Source organism: Equus quagga, chromosome 13, assembly GCF_021613505.1.
Source record: "Equus quagga isolate Etosha38 chromosome 13, UCLA_HA_Equagga_1.0, whole genome shotgun sequence".
NCBI lineage: Eukaryota > Metazoa > Chordata > Mammalia > Perissodactyla > Equidae > Equus > Equus quagga.
In genome coordinates, this window is record NC_060279.1 from 54,043,729 (window position 1) to 54,060,739 (window position 17,011).

A 17,011-nucleotide genomic window follows, 5' to 3' on the forward strand; every position below is an offset into this window, starting at 1 on the left:
CAGACACACATGAGCACATAGGCATACACACAGCGACACACAGACACGTGTGTGTACACACATGCATACGTGCACAGACACAAAATAAGTGCACCTGCCCACGCATACACATGTACATGCAAGACACAAAGCACATGTTCATATGCTTTGGCAGGTATGTCTGCAGGTATGTGCAAACACGTGCGTATACATATGCAAATACCTGCACGTGTGCAGACACACAAACATGTGCATGTGTGTGCACATACAGTTGCAGATACACACAGGCACCGATATGTATACACACATGTATGTGCTCAGTCACATAAACACAGGCATGTACACACGTACACATGCATACTTGCATTGATAGACAAATGTACTCATGAATATATCATTTCATGTGCACATCAACACAAACACACAGATAGATGAACACACTACACAGACGCACAAAAGTACATAACCACATACATGCACATGTATTCACATACATGCACATACATACATACACATAAAGTTCCACATCTGAACACATATACATGAGCATCTGTGCACAGATGCGCAAAATACATATATATACAAACATATAGACACATACAACTATGTCCATTCACACACAGAAACACAAACATGTACGTACATGTACAAACACATGAATACATTCACAGACTCTAAAACATGTGTATGTGCACACATTTATACACGCTATAAATCTGATGCATGTGCACAGACACATAACATATATGTGTATATTTGGTGTGCATACACACATGTAAATACGCATGGGTGCATTTGTGCACATGCAATTTGCCGGCACATATGTGTGCACAAACCTCCCACTAAGGACACATGCACATGCACACAAACCCTAGACCTGGGCAGCTCACTGCTTGCTAAGCACACCCTGCACCACCGAGGAGCAGCCTTTCCTCTGCCGGGAGCGCCCCAGCTCTCCATCTCCTCCACTTACGACTCAGCCCAGCCCATGTGCCCAGAAGCACTCCCCCACCAGCTTCCAATCTCCACACTTAAGACGATTCTCTCCCTCCTCTGAGGCCCCATGGTACCCAGTCTGGTACCCTTATTTGGCCCCCCCAGAAGGGTAGAGCTGAGGCCAATGTTGGAGCTCACCGCATTCCCTCATCACCTCTGTCTCCTGGGAGAATGACCTGCCTGAGACTCGCCTGCTGACCCCCCGGGGTGGTGCCTTATTCAGCACTGTGCTCCCAGCGCTGCACACAGGCCTGGCGTCCCTTAGAAGCTGAATCAAATCTGTTGAATCCAGCTTCTGGGTTAGCTGTCATCAGCCTCCTGAATGAATGAGATGCAGAACTGGCAGGTTTCAATGTGCTCAGAGGAAAGCTCTAGAGCAGTGCTGCTCAGAGTGTGGTCCATGAGCCCGTGGGAGCCTGCAAACTGTCACTGGCCCACAATGAGTAAGCAGTGTGCACCAGAATGTATATCACATCCTACCTCCTTCATCAAGAAAGTCTTTCTGCAAAACGAACGCCAACCAAATGGAGCAGTATGCTTGGTTACCTCACAGATTCACAAAGTCTTATAGGAACACAACCATGCGCATTCGTTTACGTGTTGTCCATGGCTATTTTCATGTTACAGTGACGGAGTTGAGTAATGAACAGAGATGGCATGACTCACAAAGCCTGAAATGTTTACTATCCAGCCTTTTACAGAACCGGGTGACCTCCACGTCTCCTTCCGGCTCCAGCTTTCTCTGTTGTGGAAGGTCCCTGGGGGCAGCCAACCCAAGCTGGGACTTCCCCAAGCAGCCAGCCAGGATGCCCTCCTTCACCCTCCGCCTCTCACCAGGGACTCGTCCCCTAGCTCGGCCTCCTCAGGGGCTGCTTCCGGCTCCCGCTCTGGTTCTCGCCCCGTCTCCAGCTCCAGCTGGGGCTCTGGTTCTGCCCGCTCCTCCCGCTCCATCTTGGTCTTCTGAGGGGTCGCTGGAGGCTGAGGCAGCACCTTCTGGACCCAGCCCAACATCCTGGCACCTGTAAGGGGCAGAGTCCTTAGGTCTCCCCAGAGTGCTCACAGTTGCTGCCGCCATTTTGGGGCCACATTTGTGGGTTACATATTGCCCTTTTCTCTCATCATCTTTAAAAATATTTTGCATCTAAAAAGATACTTATACCTCCAGGTATTCCTTACAGAAATACTCGAGTCCACAAACATACGTGTATAAAAAGGTTGGTCACAATAGTGTTATAGCCGAAGATGAAAGCATCCAAATAACCACTAATAGGAGACCGGTTATTGGAAAGTACCTAAAGGCTCATCTGTAAGAGGGGCATCTAATAAATAAACTGCAATATACCCAATAATGGAATATTATGGAACCATTTTTAACAAGTAGATATATTTGAACTAACATGGAAAGAGGTGCACGCTCTGGACTCCAGTGACAAGCACATCCGTTAAACTCTCCATGCCTCCGTTGGCTCCTCTGTTAAATGGGGATGTTAATGGTACCTACCTTGCCGGGTGAGTGCGAGGATAAAACAAACTGATGAGAACAGCAACTGGCACACCCTGAGAGCTCAATAAATGTTGACTGTGACTATTATTTGGTGTCAAGCAAAAATGCTTATTGTGGGATATCTTTTTCAGCATCCTCCCATTATAAATTTTTAAAAATACCTCCTAAGTAACATGTGAATGGAAAATCTGTTTTAACATGAGATAAAATTAACTTATTTTTATGATTTAAAAATTAAGATAAAATGACAGTCACACCCCTTTTTCATGGTTTACTGTGATATATCAGCCCTACGGTGTAGGGGTTCAGTTTCTGGCATCATTCCTCTTCTGGGATGGGGAGAGCCTGCCCTTATGATGAAATCCCTGTGGGACAGCGTTGCCCAGCAGGCACCACCCAGATGAATGGTGCAAACTCCCAGCCCTGGAGGGGCCCTTTGGAGGCAGTGCCCAGCACAGTGTGCCCCCCACCCCTCCCCAGCCACAGGCAACCAAGGCATTGGTGAGGGCTTCTCTGTCCCTCCCCTGCCAAGGACCCTGGCCCCAGGCTGAAAAGGGCAGGCACGGGGCCCAGGATCCCTGCCCCTTGCCCAGCTCCCCGCAGCCCCGGGCCCGCTGCCTGCCCTTCTACTCACAGCTCTGACTTCTGTCCCCGCTTTGGCCTCAGAAGCCCAGCCCTTCCTGTGAGAGGCTGTGGTGAGAAGCAGAGCTCTGGGTGGGGCATCAGATTCCTGGCTCGGCCTCCAAAAATGTCAACTTGGGCCAGACATGACCACTCTGGTCTTCCATTTCCCTGTTGGGTGCGGGTATAGACAGAGTGAATACCAAGGTCAGGAGAGCCCAAGGTCACCCGTTTAGGATGGCAGTTTCCACCGACCCCAGCCAGCCACAGGCAGCCCCACGAGCCCCATCTGAGCTCAGTGCTCTCCACCCATGATCAACCACACTCAACCTCGCTCTCACCACCTCCCACCTGGCCCTAGCAGCATAAGTTTTCATCACCACTATACAGCTAAGGAAATGGAGGCACAGAGAGGTCAGTAGACTTGCCCAAAGTGACACAGCCAGTAAGCAGCCAAGCCGAATTTATGCTCAGGTCTGCCTGACTCCAGACGTCCCACATGGACCCTTGGTGGTGCTGACATTTGCCCGGGGTTGGCTTCTTCTGCAGGCCAGTCCTGCAAACCCTTTCCCAGCCAGCAGCAATTCTGCCCGTGTTTCTGAACCTTCTAGAAATGACTAGGGTAGCCTTCCCCACGCCCAATTTTTCTTCTTCCCCTAGCCCCAGCCATTTCTTCCTGGATGGAAATGATTACAGGTGCCTCCTCCCTTTTTGCCGTGTCCTTGCCGACTCCACGTTGCGGTAGGCTCAGGCGGGAAGGGGGCTCTGAAAGGGGCAGCCCAGGGCAATTGTGGCGCTTGGACTGCCAGCTTTTTCAGAATCATCTGGGAAGCTGGTGAAAATACGGATTCCTAGGCCCCTCCCAACCCCCAAGGGGACCTGGAACCTGCATTGCACAAGCTGCCGTGAAGATTCTGATGCACACTAAGATTTGAGCCCTACAGTGGGAGAGGAAGCCCCAGCTTTCCCAGCCTTGCCCGGTCCTCCTTGTCTAAACGTCTTGCTAGAAGGAGAGCATGGGGATCCGATCGGGGGTCCCACCAAGCCCCCACCTCATCCTGAGTTACCTGCTCAGATGCTGACCACCAGCCAGGAGTTGCCTTCCCCCTGCCACTCGCAGCTGCCCTCTCAGACATGGGGGATTAATTGGTGGCAGCCGGGCCGTGTGCAAAGGATTAGCAAGTGGGGAACAGGGGTGGGGAGGCGGCGGTGGACGAGAGGAGGTTGACGCTCAGGGAGCCAGCAGCAACCCCCAGGGGCGAGCAGGGATCTGGGCCCCAGAGAAGGAGCCCCATGTGGCCCAAACTTGGGGCACCATGGGTCCCCCAGGGACTTGCCCAGTTACCAGGGTCCCGGCTCCCCACAGAGTGGCTGGTGGGAGGAAAACAGCTTGGAGTCCTGGTGTGACTCTAGGAGAGTCCTCGAGGTGGCAGGGGCTTGTCAGCTCTCAGTCAGCAATAACAGGAGGCACGTGCCAGCTCTCTAGCCCCGTGCCGGGACCCAAACAGATTCTCTCCGGCCCGGAGTCTTCAGCAGCTTGGGCAGGGCCCCAGCGGCCTGGGACTCTGCCAGAATGGCCGTGGTCCCAGGGCTGGCATTTTAGGGAGGATTCAAGAACTGGCGGTTGACTGTGTCTGAGCCAGCCCCCTGAACTGAGGTCAGACCCTGGAGGGGAGACAGAGATGTCAGGGATGAGGGACAAAGGCCCAGCAAAGAGGGGCTCGGCGAGGTGATGGGACCTGGGTAGGGAGTGGAGTAGTGGACTGGTCAGCAAAGGGGCAGGGACTTGACTTGATCGCTACCACACTTCTCAAGCTCTCCCTCTGTGCCCGGCAGCGTGCCAACCTGGGCACACTGAGCAAGCCAGGCATAGGACCTGCCGTCACGGATCTCACATGCCGATAGAGGAGGCAGAAATAAAAAAGATTAACGATGAATAAAGAACGATTGCAAATTATGGTGGGTGCCATGAAAGAAACGAACAGGGCAGAGATGAGTGTGTAGTGGTGGGGAGAGGCGGTAGGCCGGCCTCCATATGAGGTAGATATTCAAGCTGAGATTTGAAAAGCAAGATCTGAGTGACCAGTGTTCCAGGCAGAAGATGCCGCCAGGGTAAAGGCCCTGAGGCTGGAACAAGTCTGATGCCCTTGAGGAACAGAGAGGGCGCTGGAGCCAGGGGCTTCATGGGTGTGGGGGAGAGCGGTGGGAGATGAGGTCCAGAGGTGGGAGGAGCCAGATCTGTGGGCCCGTAGGTCATGGTAAGGAATTTGCATTCTAGTTGATGGACCATGGAAGCCATGATGGTTTTGAACAGGGGCCGGATGTGATCTGTGTGGCTGTTGTGTAGTGGGCCGCTGTGGAGGCAGGAAACTGGTCAGGAGGGTGCAGACGGACAAAGCAATTTGTGACCGGATGACCCCTGGGTTCTCCTTCCTGTGCCCGACCTCTGATATGCAACCCCTGACGGCACCTGGTGTGGAAGAATGTTCCTACCGCCAACAAGGCCCAACCCCAACAGGAAAGCTCAAGGTGGCCCCTGCCTCCCTCTGAAATATGCTGGGCTGCAGGGGGTCAGGGCTCCTCTCTGGCACCTCCAGCCAGGCCCCTGCAGTGGGAGAAGTGAGCTCTTCTGCAGTGGTGGCCTGTGTCGTCGGTCGTATTCCCCCTTGCCTCTGGCTTGATGGAGGCCAGTGCAGAGATCATGGGGCTTGGACTAGGCGGGTGGCAGTAGAGAAAGAGAGAAAGGGGAGGGAAAGGAAAAGGGAGGTGTTGAGGGTGCTTAGCTTGGTCCACTGGGTGGCAGGGGGTGCCATTTACTGAAAAGAGGAAGCCTGGGGCTCGGGGTGGGAGGAAGAGTTTTGGGGGTAAAATCATGAACTCTACTTTGTTAAGATGTCTGAGAGACAGCCAGGTGCAAATGTGCTGTAGGTGGCGAGGGGTGTGTGCGTATGAGTGTGTGTGTGTGTGTGTGTCTGGAGCCTGGGGAGAGGTGGAACAGAAACTTTGGAGGCATCAGCTCAGCTTGTAGAGGATGCTCAAAGTCACAAGGCTGGTTGAAATTACCTGGGGACTCCAGCGTAACTAAAGAAGAGAAGTGGACCAAAGACGGCGCCCGGAACCCTCCAGCACAGTTCACTGTTGGGAAAAGGAGGAGGAGCTGGTGAATGAGACTGAAGGAGCTGTTAGTGAGGGAGGAGGAGAACCAGGGAAAGGGGTGCTGCTCCCCAAGAGGAGTGAGTATGTTGATGGGGAGGAATGGGCAGGACCCCTGTGTGAGCTGAGGCTTGACCTGCGCCCACTGGGTTGGGCAACCGTGGGGCAGTGGAGCCCCTGCAGTGTGGGCAAAGTCAGCTGGGCTTGGGTGAAGAGTAATGGGCTCTGGGGTGAGGAAAATGAACAAACGTCAGGCACACAGCAGTTTGGATGACTCTCACGTGCACATATGTGGAGGGAAGCCAGACTGGAAAGACGCCAATGATCCGTGTACACGAAGTTCAAAAAGGGCAAAATCAGCCTGCCTTGTCTATGGCTGCAAACATAGGAGGAAAACTATGAAGAAAGCAGTGGTTATGCTATGCGGCAGGAGGGCGGTTCCCTCTTGCAGGGGGTTGGGATTGGGGACTGGGAACGGGTAGTGGAGGCTTCTAGGGGCTGGCAGGGCCCTATTTCCTGCTGTCTGTAGCTGGCATCAATTTTTTAAAACAGCTTTATAGGGGTATAATTTATATGCCCTAAAATTCACCTCTTTTAAGTGTACAACCCAATGATTTTTAGTAAATTGAGCTATGCAACTCGCACCATCTGGTTTGAGAACATTTCCGTCACCCCAACAAGATCCCTCCCTCCCCGTTAGAATCACCCCCACTCCCCCGACCCCAGCCCCAGGCAACCACTAGTCTGCTTTGTTTCTAAAGATTTGCTTTTTCTGGACATTTTGTAAAAACGGATCATACAATATGTGGAGTGTTGTTGTGTCTGATTTCTTTCAGTTAGCACAATGTTTTTCAGGATCATCCACATGGCAGCGTGGATCAGTACTTCATTTCTTTTTAATTCCCACGAGTATTCCATGGCACAGACACACCACAGTCTGTTTATCTATCACTAGTCCCCGAACGCCTGGGCTGTTTCCACTTTTTGGCTATTATAAGCAATGCTGCTATGAACGTTTGCGTGCCAGTCTTTGTGCGGACATCTATTTTCATTTCTCTCGGGAGGATGGCGAAGGGTGGAATTGCTGGGCCATACGCTAAATTTATGTTTCACGTTTTAAGAAACTGCTAAACTCTTTCCAAAGTAGAACCCCATGTTTTTCTCTGAGCGGTAGTTACGTGGGGTCTCATTTGATAAATTATTAGTTACATGATGTATTTGTGCACTTTCTGTATTTTGTTCTACTTTATAACTTTAAAAGAATTTAAAAATGAATTGAGGGTGAGGCGGTGGATGGAGTCAACTCTGGGCAAGTTTTCTGTAAGGGGCAGGAGGTGGGGATGCTGCTCTGGGGATGGGAGGGAGCACTGAAGGAGAAGCACCCGGGGAGCCAAATCCTACACGAATCCCATAGAGGGGGCCCAGGACCCTCAGGCTCAGCACCTGGGCGGGGATATGCAAAGCACATGCTAATATATGCAAATCACCTAACCTCTCCCAGGGTTTTCTCGCCTAGGGGTCCATCTCCAACAGTTGTGACCAGGGTGGTGGGCAGGCACCAGACTTGGGGGTGCTGGGCCTTAGGTCCTCATGACCTCACCTTTCTGGGAAGGAGGGAGGGAGGCTGCAGGCCACGGAGGCCTGGGGGTGGAGTATCACCTGTTAATCCCTGTCCTGCTGAGGCCACCACTCTCTCTGATCCCCTTAGGCTGACCCTGGACACTGGCGCAGCTAATCTTCACCACTGGAGACCCAAGGGCTGGCAGGCAGGGCAGTGCCCCCTTCCCTGACATTTACAGGGAGGGGAGGGCCCTCCCAGCTTACAGACACCCCCCATGGCAGGGCCTAGACCCGTTGCCTAACACAGATAAGAGCTTTGAGGCCCAGAGAGACACAGTAACTAGTCCAGGGTCACACAGCCTGCCCTGGCAAGCCCTGGCCAGCCCTGGCATGGCTACCCCCAGGGAGCCCCAGCTCCCTGTCTGACATTTCCCAACATGCACGGCCTGTGCTGAGGCCCAGGAGACAGCAACCTCCAGGAACCAGGGTCCAGTGCACAGGACCCCTGAGGGCAGGCTCTTCTCCTCAGAGCCCACGGTTGCCAGGGTCACCGGGGAGTGGGTGCCCTCACAATCAGGCTGCAATGGGCGTTGTCTCTGCAGAATGTTCCTTTATTTTCCTACTGTCTCATAAGGCCCTGGGGCCCAGCCCATCGCCTGCGTCTTCTCCCACTGAGCGGTCGGAAGAGGAGAAGATCCTTACACGCCTGTGCACCTGGGGCCTGTGCCTGCGGATGAGGTTGTCACTGCAGGTGGGTCACAAGCAAGGAGTCCTCTCCTCCCTCCTCTCACTGCTCCACTTCCCCGCTCTCCCGTGCAGGCGTGTCCCCTGAGGCAGCTCCTCCTGCCTGTCACTATGTCCTCTCCCTGCTCCTCCATGGGCCCAGGTCCTCTCTCCTCCTGCCCACCTCCCTCCCTCCTCCATCTCTCACCTCTAGCTAGTGTCAGGAAGAAAGCAAGCTGAGTCAACAAATTCTCACTCAAGTGTAAATGACTGAAAGGGTCTGGGAATATCCACTTTTGAAAGGGAGGTCCTGGGTAGCCAGCAATGTTTTTCTAGTTCATATCTATTGCATCTCTCCCCTTATTTAGAATTTTTCTCTGTCTCCCTGTAGGATTTTGAGTAAATGCCAGATACCTTCACTAAGGCTGAAAGTCCGTAATTAGTTACCTAGAGGCATTCTGAGCTGGATTCTGGATGCACTTGCCACTGCTGCTTCCTGCTCGTTGTTTAAGAATAGACACAAATGGACTTTTGAATGCCCCAACCCCAGCCTCCGCAGACACCCACGCCCTGTCCCGACTTCTGTCAGAGCCCTTCACACATCATGCATATATGTGTGTGTGTGTGTGTGTGTGTCTGAATGTCCCCGACACCGCCTGCTCATGGCACACAGTAGGTGTTGCACGAGCAGAAAATCAGCAGTGGCCAAGAGGGGTGTCCAACTGGCCTGAGCCCCGGTGAGCCCTTCACGCCCTCTGCTCCGCAGTCATGGCCCGCATCATTGACCTGGTGCCCTGGGAGGACGGCTCCACCCACGTGTACGCGTCCCCAGCCATCCTGCTCCCGATCGAGAGGCGGCGAAACCAGCTGGCCGGCGTGAAGCAGCAACTCTACCACCCGGCCCTGCCCAGCCTGCGCCGCATGGACATGGACTCCGTCACCGCCTGCCTCCCCGACGAGCACTGCCAGTCCACCACCTACTGTGGCAAAGGTTGGGCATGGGCTGAACCGGCAGGGGCCCCTCCAGGTCTTTGGGGAAGGAGTGGATGGTTTCGAGAGAGAGACCGTGGAGGGAAAGGCCACGAGTGGCCGAGGAAAGGGCTAAAGGGCGGGTCCCAGCTCTGCCCGGGAAACCTCGCCAGGTTTGAGCCTCTGTTTCCTTACCAGTAAAATGCGATGATAACCGACCTGCGCACAAGGCAACTATGAGATTAAAACAGACAGGGCGTGAGAAGCACCCATCGTAGTCCCTGGCACTTAATATATGCTCAACTATAGTGTTGTTGTTATTATTAATGGAGAGAGAACTGTGCAGAGGTCAGCAGTTGCAGTAGGAGGAGTGACAGTAATAGCAATAATAACAACTCCTGCCCAATCACGTCTCCAGTGGAAAAGGAAGAGAAAGACCCTCCTGAGCCCTCCCACGAATGACAGGGGGACATGTGAGCCTCTGGGGTGAAAGGGCCACGTGGGCCCGTGAATGACCCTTCATCCACTGAGAAGCTTGGGTGTGGAGGTAGGGGTGCCACACAGACCTACATGTTTCTTTCAGCCCACCTATTAAGCACCTGCTTGGTGCCTGACACCATGCTGGGTCCGCAGGGAAACAAAGGGCATTCTGGCTAGAGGGAACAGCATGTGCAGAGGCCTGGAAGGGAAAAACTACACGAGGTGTTGGGTGCCCTTGAGAGGTTTGGCTGGGCCAGAGGAAAAGGTTCTCGTGGGGGCAGCAGGAGCTGTGGCTGAGGACAAAGGCGCAGCTCAGGAAGGGCCCTGCGGCTAAGCTCAGGGGTCTGGACTTTCCTGGGAGGGAAAGAGGGACCTCTGAAGACTTTAAGCAGAAAAGAGATCTGGTGGGAGGCGGGGGGCATCCGGGGTTAGGATGCTCGGAGGGACCACAGTCTTCAGGAAGGGATGACAGTGTCTTGGCCACAGAGAAGGGTTTGGGAAGGTATTTAGAAGATAGAGCAACAAGATTTGGTGCCAGCGTTGGGCGGGGGCAGTGTTCAGGAAGATACCAGGTTCCAGCGTGGGTGACAGGTGGGGTAAGCCTTGAGAGGCTGCATGGAGATCTACAGAGGTCCCACACAGGTACCTGTAGGGCCGAGATGCGGAAACACAAATTTGGGAAGAGGGTGGGGAGGGAGGGAGGAAAGGAGCAGTGAAGCTCCCACACCCCCTCTAAAGGGGAGCAGGTACTGGGGCCCCACAGACTGTGCTGTGTGGGAAGGGTCAGCGCAGCTCTCTGGGCTTCCAAGAGAAGCTAGGAATCTGGATTTTTAGGGAAGGCTCTTGATTTAGATATGTATTTTATTGCAAGTATATGCTTTTAGTGAAAGTAATAGAGTCACAAGTTCAAAATTCCAAAATTCTGTAACAAGGTCCATTTTAACAAGTCTCCCCTCCCTCCTTACAGGGAGCCTCTCCGTTTCTGATGTATCTTACCACAGTTTACTAACGTGAAGACTAACATTTATTCTTTCGCATCTCAGCTTTTTATCATGAGCATATTCAAACACAGAGAAAAGTCAAAGAAATACTGTGAACACCCATTGCCTTCTGCCTGTTTAAATGAACGGTGGACCATATTTGTGTCCTCTCTCTCTCTTTCTCACACACACACACACACACACCTTAGCAAGCAGCTCCCAGGATAAGAACAACCTCCTACGGGACACAATATCATTTTCACATCCTGGAAAGTTAACAATAATAACAAAACATCTAATAGTCCATATTAAAATGTCCCTATTTACCCCCAAAGAAGGCTTTTATAGCTTTAAAAAAAAAAATCTTGGAACCACGATTCAATGTAGGATTGTGCATTGCAATTGGTTGTTAGGTTTCTCTAGCCTTCACCCAAAACAGTCCACCCACTTCCTGTTTTTTCCTCGTAATCCTGACTTTTTAAAGAATCCAAAAGCGTTATGTTATAGACAGTCCTACATTGTAAACTTGAGCAATTGTTTTCTTATGGTGTTGACTACCTTGATCGTCTACTTCCTGTAAACTAGAAGCTGGGTTTAGAGGCTCCATCAGCCGGGTAAAACATTTCTGGCCAGAATCTTTCACAGGTGACAGGTGCTGTGTTTGCCATAACACTTCAGCGGGAGGCACAGAATGTCACCCTACTATCCATGATGCTAAGTTTGATGACTTGGTTAAGGTGGTGACCTGAACGCATATTCTTCTCTGCCTCCAATCATCTCAATTTTAGGCTTTAAAGCAAAAAGTAGCATGCGGTATACGCTCTTCTGCATGTTGAAGGTCTCATACAGGGAACTTCGTCTATTTATTTTGAATAGCTGTATCGTGAGGGTGTGTCACAGTTTTAACCAGTCCTTTAATGACAGACACTTGAGTTGTTTCCAATCATTTTCTATTACAAACAACACTGAAGTGGGTAAACCGACCCGCATCATTTCCCATCTATGCAGCTATAAAGTGGGATAAATTCCTAATTAGGACTGTGGGGTCAAAAGGTCTGTGTATTTATAATTCTGACAGATAATTCCAATTGCTTTCCAGAGGCTTGAATCAATTCATACCTCTTCTGGCAACGTATAGCAAGGGCCCTGTTTCCTACAAGTGCACTAACTTTTGGATTGTTCCCAATCTGATAGGCAAAAATTGGTATCAATGTGGTGTGATGACAGATTCATCTTACGAAGGAGTTTGAGCGGCTTTTCATGTGTTTAGGGGCTGTTTGTATTTCTTCTGTTTGTGTGTGAACTACCTATGCATGTGTATCATTTACCCATTTTTCTTCTTTTTTGGGGGGGGTCTTGATTTCTAGAAGCTCTTTGATTATTAGGGAAATTACACCTCATCTGTAAAATAAGTGGAAATATTTTTTGCCATTTGTCTTTTGACTTCTCACATTGTTTTTGCCGTGCCGAAGTTTATTTTTATGTAGCCAAAGTTATCAATCTTTCAGGCTACTTGATTCTGAAATTGAGTTGGTAAGGCCTTCCCCACTCTAGGGTTATGAAGGAATTGACCCACGTTTTCTTCTAGTACTTCTGTGGTTTCACTTTTTTTACATTGAAATCTTTGATCTATTTTGAGTTTATCTGTTGTAAGGGGTGTGTTAAGTAAAACTGTATCTCAAATTTTTAAGTCATCAGATATTTTTGAAACCTTTTAAAGCACTGTGGGCCAAACCTCTCCTGCATGGATCCGTGACTGCTGGTGGACAGACAGGCTTCTCTCTCTCTTCTTCAGATGACTTTGACAATGCCTCCTTCACGCTCCTCGGAGTCCCCAACAAACCCCTGCAGAGCCTAGTAAGCATCCTTGGCCCCTGGCCTGGGTTTCCTCAGGGGAGAGGGGGAAGGGCACACCTGCATCCAGCCCCCAGCATCTCGGGTCCAGGGCTCTACTCCATGGGCTTCCTCAGCTGCCGCCTGGGGACCCCGCCCTCTTCCCATCTACTTCAGGGGTTTCAGGGGCCCTCTGGGTCCGATGGGCCCAAGTGTCAGGTCCAGCCTGGTGGTGGTGTGTGTTGGGGGGGGTCCACGCCCCAGGCTTCTACACCTCCCCCCGCGACCCTGACTCTCATCGCCCTGGCAGGACATCACGGCGACCGGTCGGCGGCTCCGCGACAGGTGCCGCGAGGGAAAGCTGGTGCCCATCGTGCCTGGCATCAACCGGGTCGACTGGCCCTGCTTCACGCGCGCCATCGAGGACTGGTCCCACTTCGTATCCTCGGCCGGCGAGTTCAAGCTGCCCTGCTCGAGCAAGAGGGGTCAGTCTACCGGGCGCGGGGGATGCCCTAGGGCGGAGAGCTGGCCGGGGCGCTCGGTCCCTGGAACCGAGACCCGGAGCGCTGACTTCGGCCGGGGGGAGTCGGGGTGGGCTCCGGCAAAGACAGGGCAGAGAACCTGGAGAGCAGCTGGGGCACTTAGAATGGGCGGCACCGAGACAGCTGAGGGACGTAGAGGCGGGGTTCGTATTGGGGGGGGGGCGGGGGTCAGGTCCAGGCCAGGGGTTGAGGGCACGGCTGGTTCTGGGACCGCCGGAGCAGGGTCTGGAGCGGGGTTTGCTCTTGCCCGGAACAGCAGAGGCGGGGCTGGTTCTAAAAGCTGGTGTGGGGCGGGGCTTGTTCTGGGCTTGATCTAGGGGCGGGGCTCCGAGGACAGCGGGGGCGAGGATTGTTCGGGGCTGGCGCTAGGGGGCGGGGCTATGGGGGCGGGGCGGGGACGGGGCTCCGGGCGGGGGCGGGGCTTGTTCGGGGCTGGCTCTAGGGGGCGGGGCTATGGGGCGGGGCGGGGCGGGGCTCTGAGGCGGGGCGGGGGCGGGGTTTGTTCGGGGCGGGCTGGGGGCCCGAGGTGGGCGCTCTCTCCGCAGTCGAGAGTTTCAGTGGCTACGCGGTGCGGTACTTGAAGCCGGAGGTGACCCAGAACTGGCGGGTAGGGAGGGCTGCGCGCTGACCCTTCCCTGGGGGCTCGGGGGTAGGGAGTCTGGGGGGAGGAGAGGCTAACACGGGGCGGGGGGCGGGGAGGGGAAGAGGAGACGGAGAGCAGGGTCTCCGAGTTCCCTGGGCCAAGATATCCCATAGAGAGAGCAGTGTGGGGCATGGGCGAGAGGTCTATATCCCGCTGCGGGCTCACAGACCCCTCATCCCTTTGGCCTGCCCCAGTACTGCCTCAACCAGAACCCCAGCCTGGACCGCTACGGACAGAAGCCCCTGCCTTTCGACTCCCTGTAAGTGACGCCACGGGCCCCGGGACCCCATACCTGGAGGAGGAAGGGTGGAGTCTTGGCCGCTTTCAAGCGCACACCTAGTGGCCCTTGAAAATGTAAGACCTGGGAAGAATTGATTGGCTCCAATACACCACAAGAAAATTGCAATTTCAAAATGAATTAATGTTTAATTCCTACTAAACGGAGCACCCTCTCACCCAGTCCCTGGCAACTCCACGCTTTCGGAGTGGAGGCGTTAAAGGTGGGGCGAAGGTGCCGTGTAATCCTTCTGGGGGGGCGGCGTCTCCCGACGTGGGAGTGAGATTCCCGGAGTGGGTCGCCCTTCCCCACCTCGGGCTCACCGTCCTCGGTCTTTCGCAGGAACGCTTTCCGACGCTTCGGCTCACACTACAGGTAGGGCGATGACCCCGCCCCCACCCCTCACCTGGCCACGCCCCCGTTGGACCTCAGGGCTCAGGCAGTTCTCAGACCCCACGCCACTCGCGTGGAGTACGCTAGGGGATTGGTACCCTCCTGGGTGATGTCAGGGGGGTACGAACTGCTTCCCTCCCGAGAGATCCACGCCAGGCAAAAGCGCACCCCACTGGGAGGTGGGGGGAGTGCAGTCCGTGTCCCACCCCATTCGGCCCAGAGCAGGACAAAAGGAATGGGGGTTACCAGGGAGGTGAGCAGGAGTCGAAAGAGTAAACTGACTTGTAGGAAGTATGATGGAAGGAGCCAAGAATCTGCCTTCCAGGATGTGGATAGGTGGGAAGGGCTGGGCTAGTGCTCCCAGCTGGAGTGTGCAAAATATTCAAGCATCTTCATAATTGGGCCATCTCCCACCCCTCTAGCCCATTCCCTCCACTTCAGCAGTACCAGATTCCTAGGTGTGACCCAAACCACCAGGACAACCCAGCACTCCACACCTTTGCTTGTGCTGTTTCAGCACTTGGTGATCCTTCCTTGTCTGCCTGGAAAACTCCTCTTCACTCTTTAAAGCCCAGCTCAGATGTCCCATCCTCCCTGAAGCCTTCTCTGACCCTCTGCCTCTCCCCCGGAGCTCAAACCCCCTCCAGCTGGTCAGCACGTGTGCATCCCTATCTCACAGCAGCCAGACTACTGCATTATAATCATTGATGGAAAGCTTGCCTTCTCACACACAGGGGAACGCTGTCTGCTTTTTTATCTCTTTATAATGCCTGTCAGAGGAGGCTCAGTAAATGAGTGAAAAAGGAGTAAAGCAGTGCATGGTTGGGGATGAGTTGGAGATAAAGATCAGGCAAACTGGAGGGGGGCTTGCAAGTCAAGCAGAGCAACCGAAAATATATAAAAGGAAATAGAGAGCCATTGAAGGCTCTTGAGCTGTAGTGAGACAGGATGCAAGCTGTGTTTTCAGCACCTTGAGGGCAGGAAGTTGGGTTTTGGGGGAAGGCCTAGAGAAGGACAGCCTGACTTTTCCCCAGGACCCCCTGGAGGCCCCCACCTCACCCTTGTTTCTCTCCACAGTCGTGTCAACTACCTGACCCCCTGGCGTTAATCTCTGAAAAGCAGGCCGACCCCCCCCGGCTGCCAGACTGTGCCGCCTCAGGTCCCCAGCAGGACAGAGAGTGTACAGTGGCACTACCCCTCTCCCTCAGAGTTCAGCCTCACTGGAAATAAACCTAATGCTCCCCCAGGGAGGCACCAGGCCTCTGTGTGTGTTGGGGGGGGGGGGGGGGGGGGGGGCGGGGGCTGGGACAGGGCCAGGCCCTCTGGATGACAGTGTCTTATTCTGGCCTGTCCCCCGCCAGCTCCTGGAGGTCTGGTGTGGGGCTGGAGAAAGATGTCTGGTGACCCCAGGTAGAGAGTCAGGGTCTGAGCCCCAGGGCCCAGCCAGGGTGAAGTGCAGAGGCGGGCCTGGGAATCGGGTTCTCCTTGTGCCCCCCGGGTCGCCGCATGCAGCCCCACATCCAAGCCCCCTCCACCTCAGACTCTGAACTTGAGCCCTCAAGAGAAAAGAGGGCAGGGAGCCAGCCCGGTGGCACAGCGGTTAAGTGTGCAGGTTCCGCCTGGGCGGCCCGGGCTTCACCAGTTAGGATCCCGGGTGCAGACATGGCACCGCTTGGCAAGCCATGCTGTGGTAGGCATCCCACATATAACGTGGAGGAAGATGGGCATGGATGTTAGCTCAGGGCCAGTCTTTCCCAGCAAAAAGAGGAGGATTGGCGGCAGATGTTAGCTCAGGGCTGATCTTTCCCAAATAAAAAAGAGAGAAAAGAGGGCGGTTGAAAGGGATTTTTTGACACCTCTCTCATAGCCCTCGCGGTACCAGTGTACTCTGGGGGCTTGCCTGGGCCCAGGGTCCCCCTGAAGAAGTGAGGCGGGCTCCGGCCAGGCCTATGGCCTCTGTTCCCCATGAAGCAGCAGTGGGTAGAAGGAAGATGAGGTGCCTGAGGCCACTCAGAGAAGAAAGTTTCCTGTTCCCCAAGGCACAGCCAATGAACATAGCATGTAAGCAAAGAGTTGTCTGCTCTATCCGCATGGCTTCAGGACTAGCCCTCCTCTGCCCACTGACCTACAGCAAGGAAGGGATGATGTCCTGGGGACAGCCACGGGCTCTCCTGGGCCAGGCCCAGAACAACCGCACTTGAAGGAGCAGAGTGTCTCCATGGTTAGGGGCTAGAGCAGCCAGCATCAGCGCTTAGCCCCCTGACCTTCCAGATGCCCCACTCCAACCCCCGCAAGGACAGACCCCGATCAGGGTAAATAGCCACCAAGCTCAAAAACTGTTTGAACAGGACTTTCGGT

General features: G+C 53.8%; 2 protein-coding genes across 2 annotated transcripts in view; one reads left to right on the forward strand and one right to left on the reverse strand.

Moving 5' to 3' along the window:
* Positions 1–1,986, reverse strand: part of CNGB1 (cyclic nucleotide gated channel subunit beta 1) — a 64,744-nt gene extending 62,758 nt beyond the window's left edge. Inside the window, exon 1 of the mRNA XM_046682038.1 lies at positions 1,810–1,986. Within this exon, the coding sequence (XP_046537994.1) occupies positions 1,810–1,986 (177 nt within the window). The remainder of the gene's footprint in view (positions 1–1,809) is intronic.
* Positions 1,987–9,304: 7,318 nt separating this feature from the next.
* On the forward strand, positions 9,305–15,862 carry TEPP (testis, prostate and placenta expressed). The gene is made up of 7 exons (XM_046684380.1): positions 9,305–9,527; positions 12,761–12,822; positions 13,109–13,283; positions 13,886–13,947; positions 14,178–14,242; positions 14,603–14,635; positions 15,731–15,862. Exons 1-7 carry the CDS (start codon positions 9,305–9,307, stop codon positions 15,759–15,761), a joined length of 651 nt encoding a protein of 216 aa, XP_046540336.1. The 3' UTR covers positions 15,762–15,862.
* The last annotated feature ends 1,149 nt before the right edge of the window (positions 15,863–17,011 follow it).

Coding starts and splice junctions, on each gene's coding strand:
- TEPP (XM_046684380.1), top strand. CDS start 9,305: ATGGCCCGCATCATTGACCTGGTGCCCTGGGAGGACGGCTCCACCCAC. Junction 13,284..13,885: donor GCCCTGCTCGAGCAAGAGGG/GTCAGTCTACCG, acceptor CTCTCTCCGCAG/TCGAGAGTTTCAGTGGCTAC. Junction 14,636..15,730: donor CGCTTCGGCTCACACTACAG/GTAGGGCGATGA, acceptor TTCTCTCCACAG/TCGTGTCAACTACCTGACCC.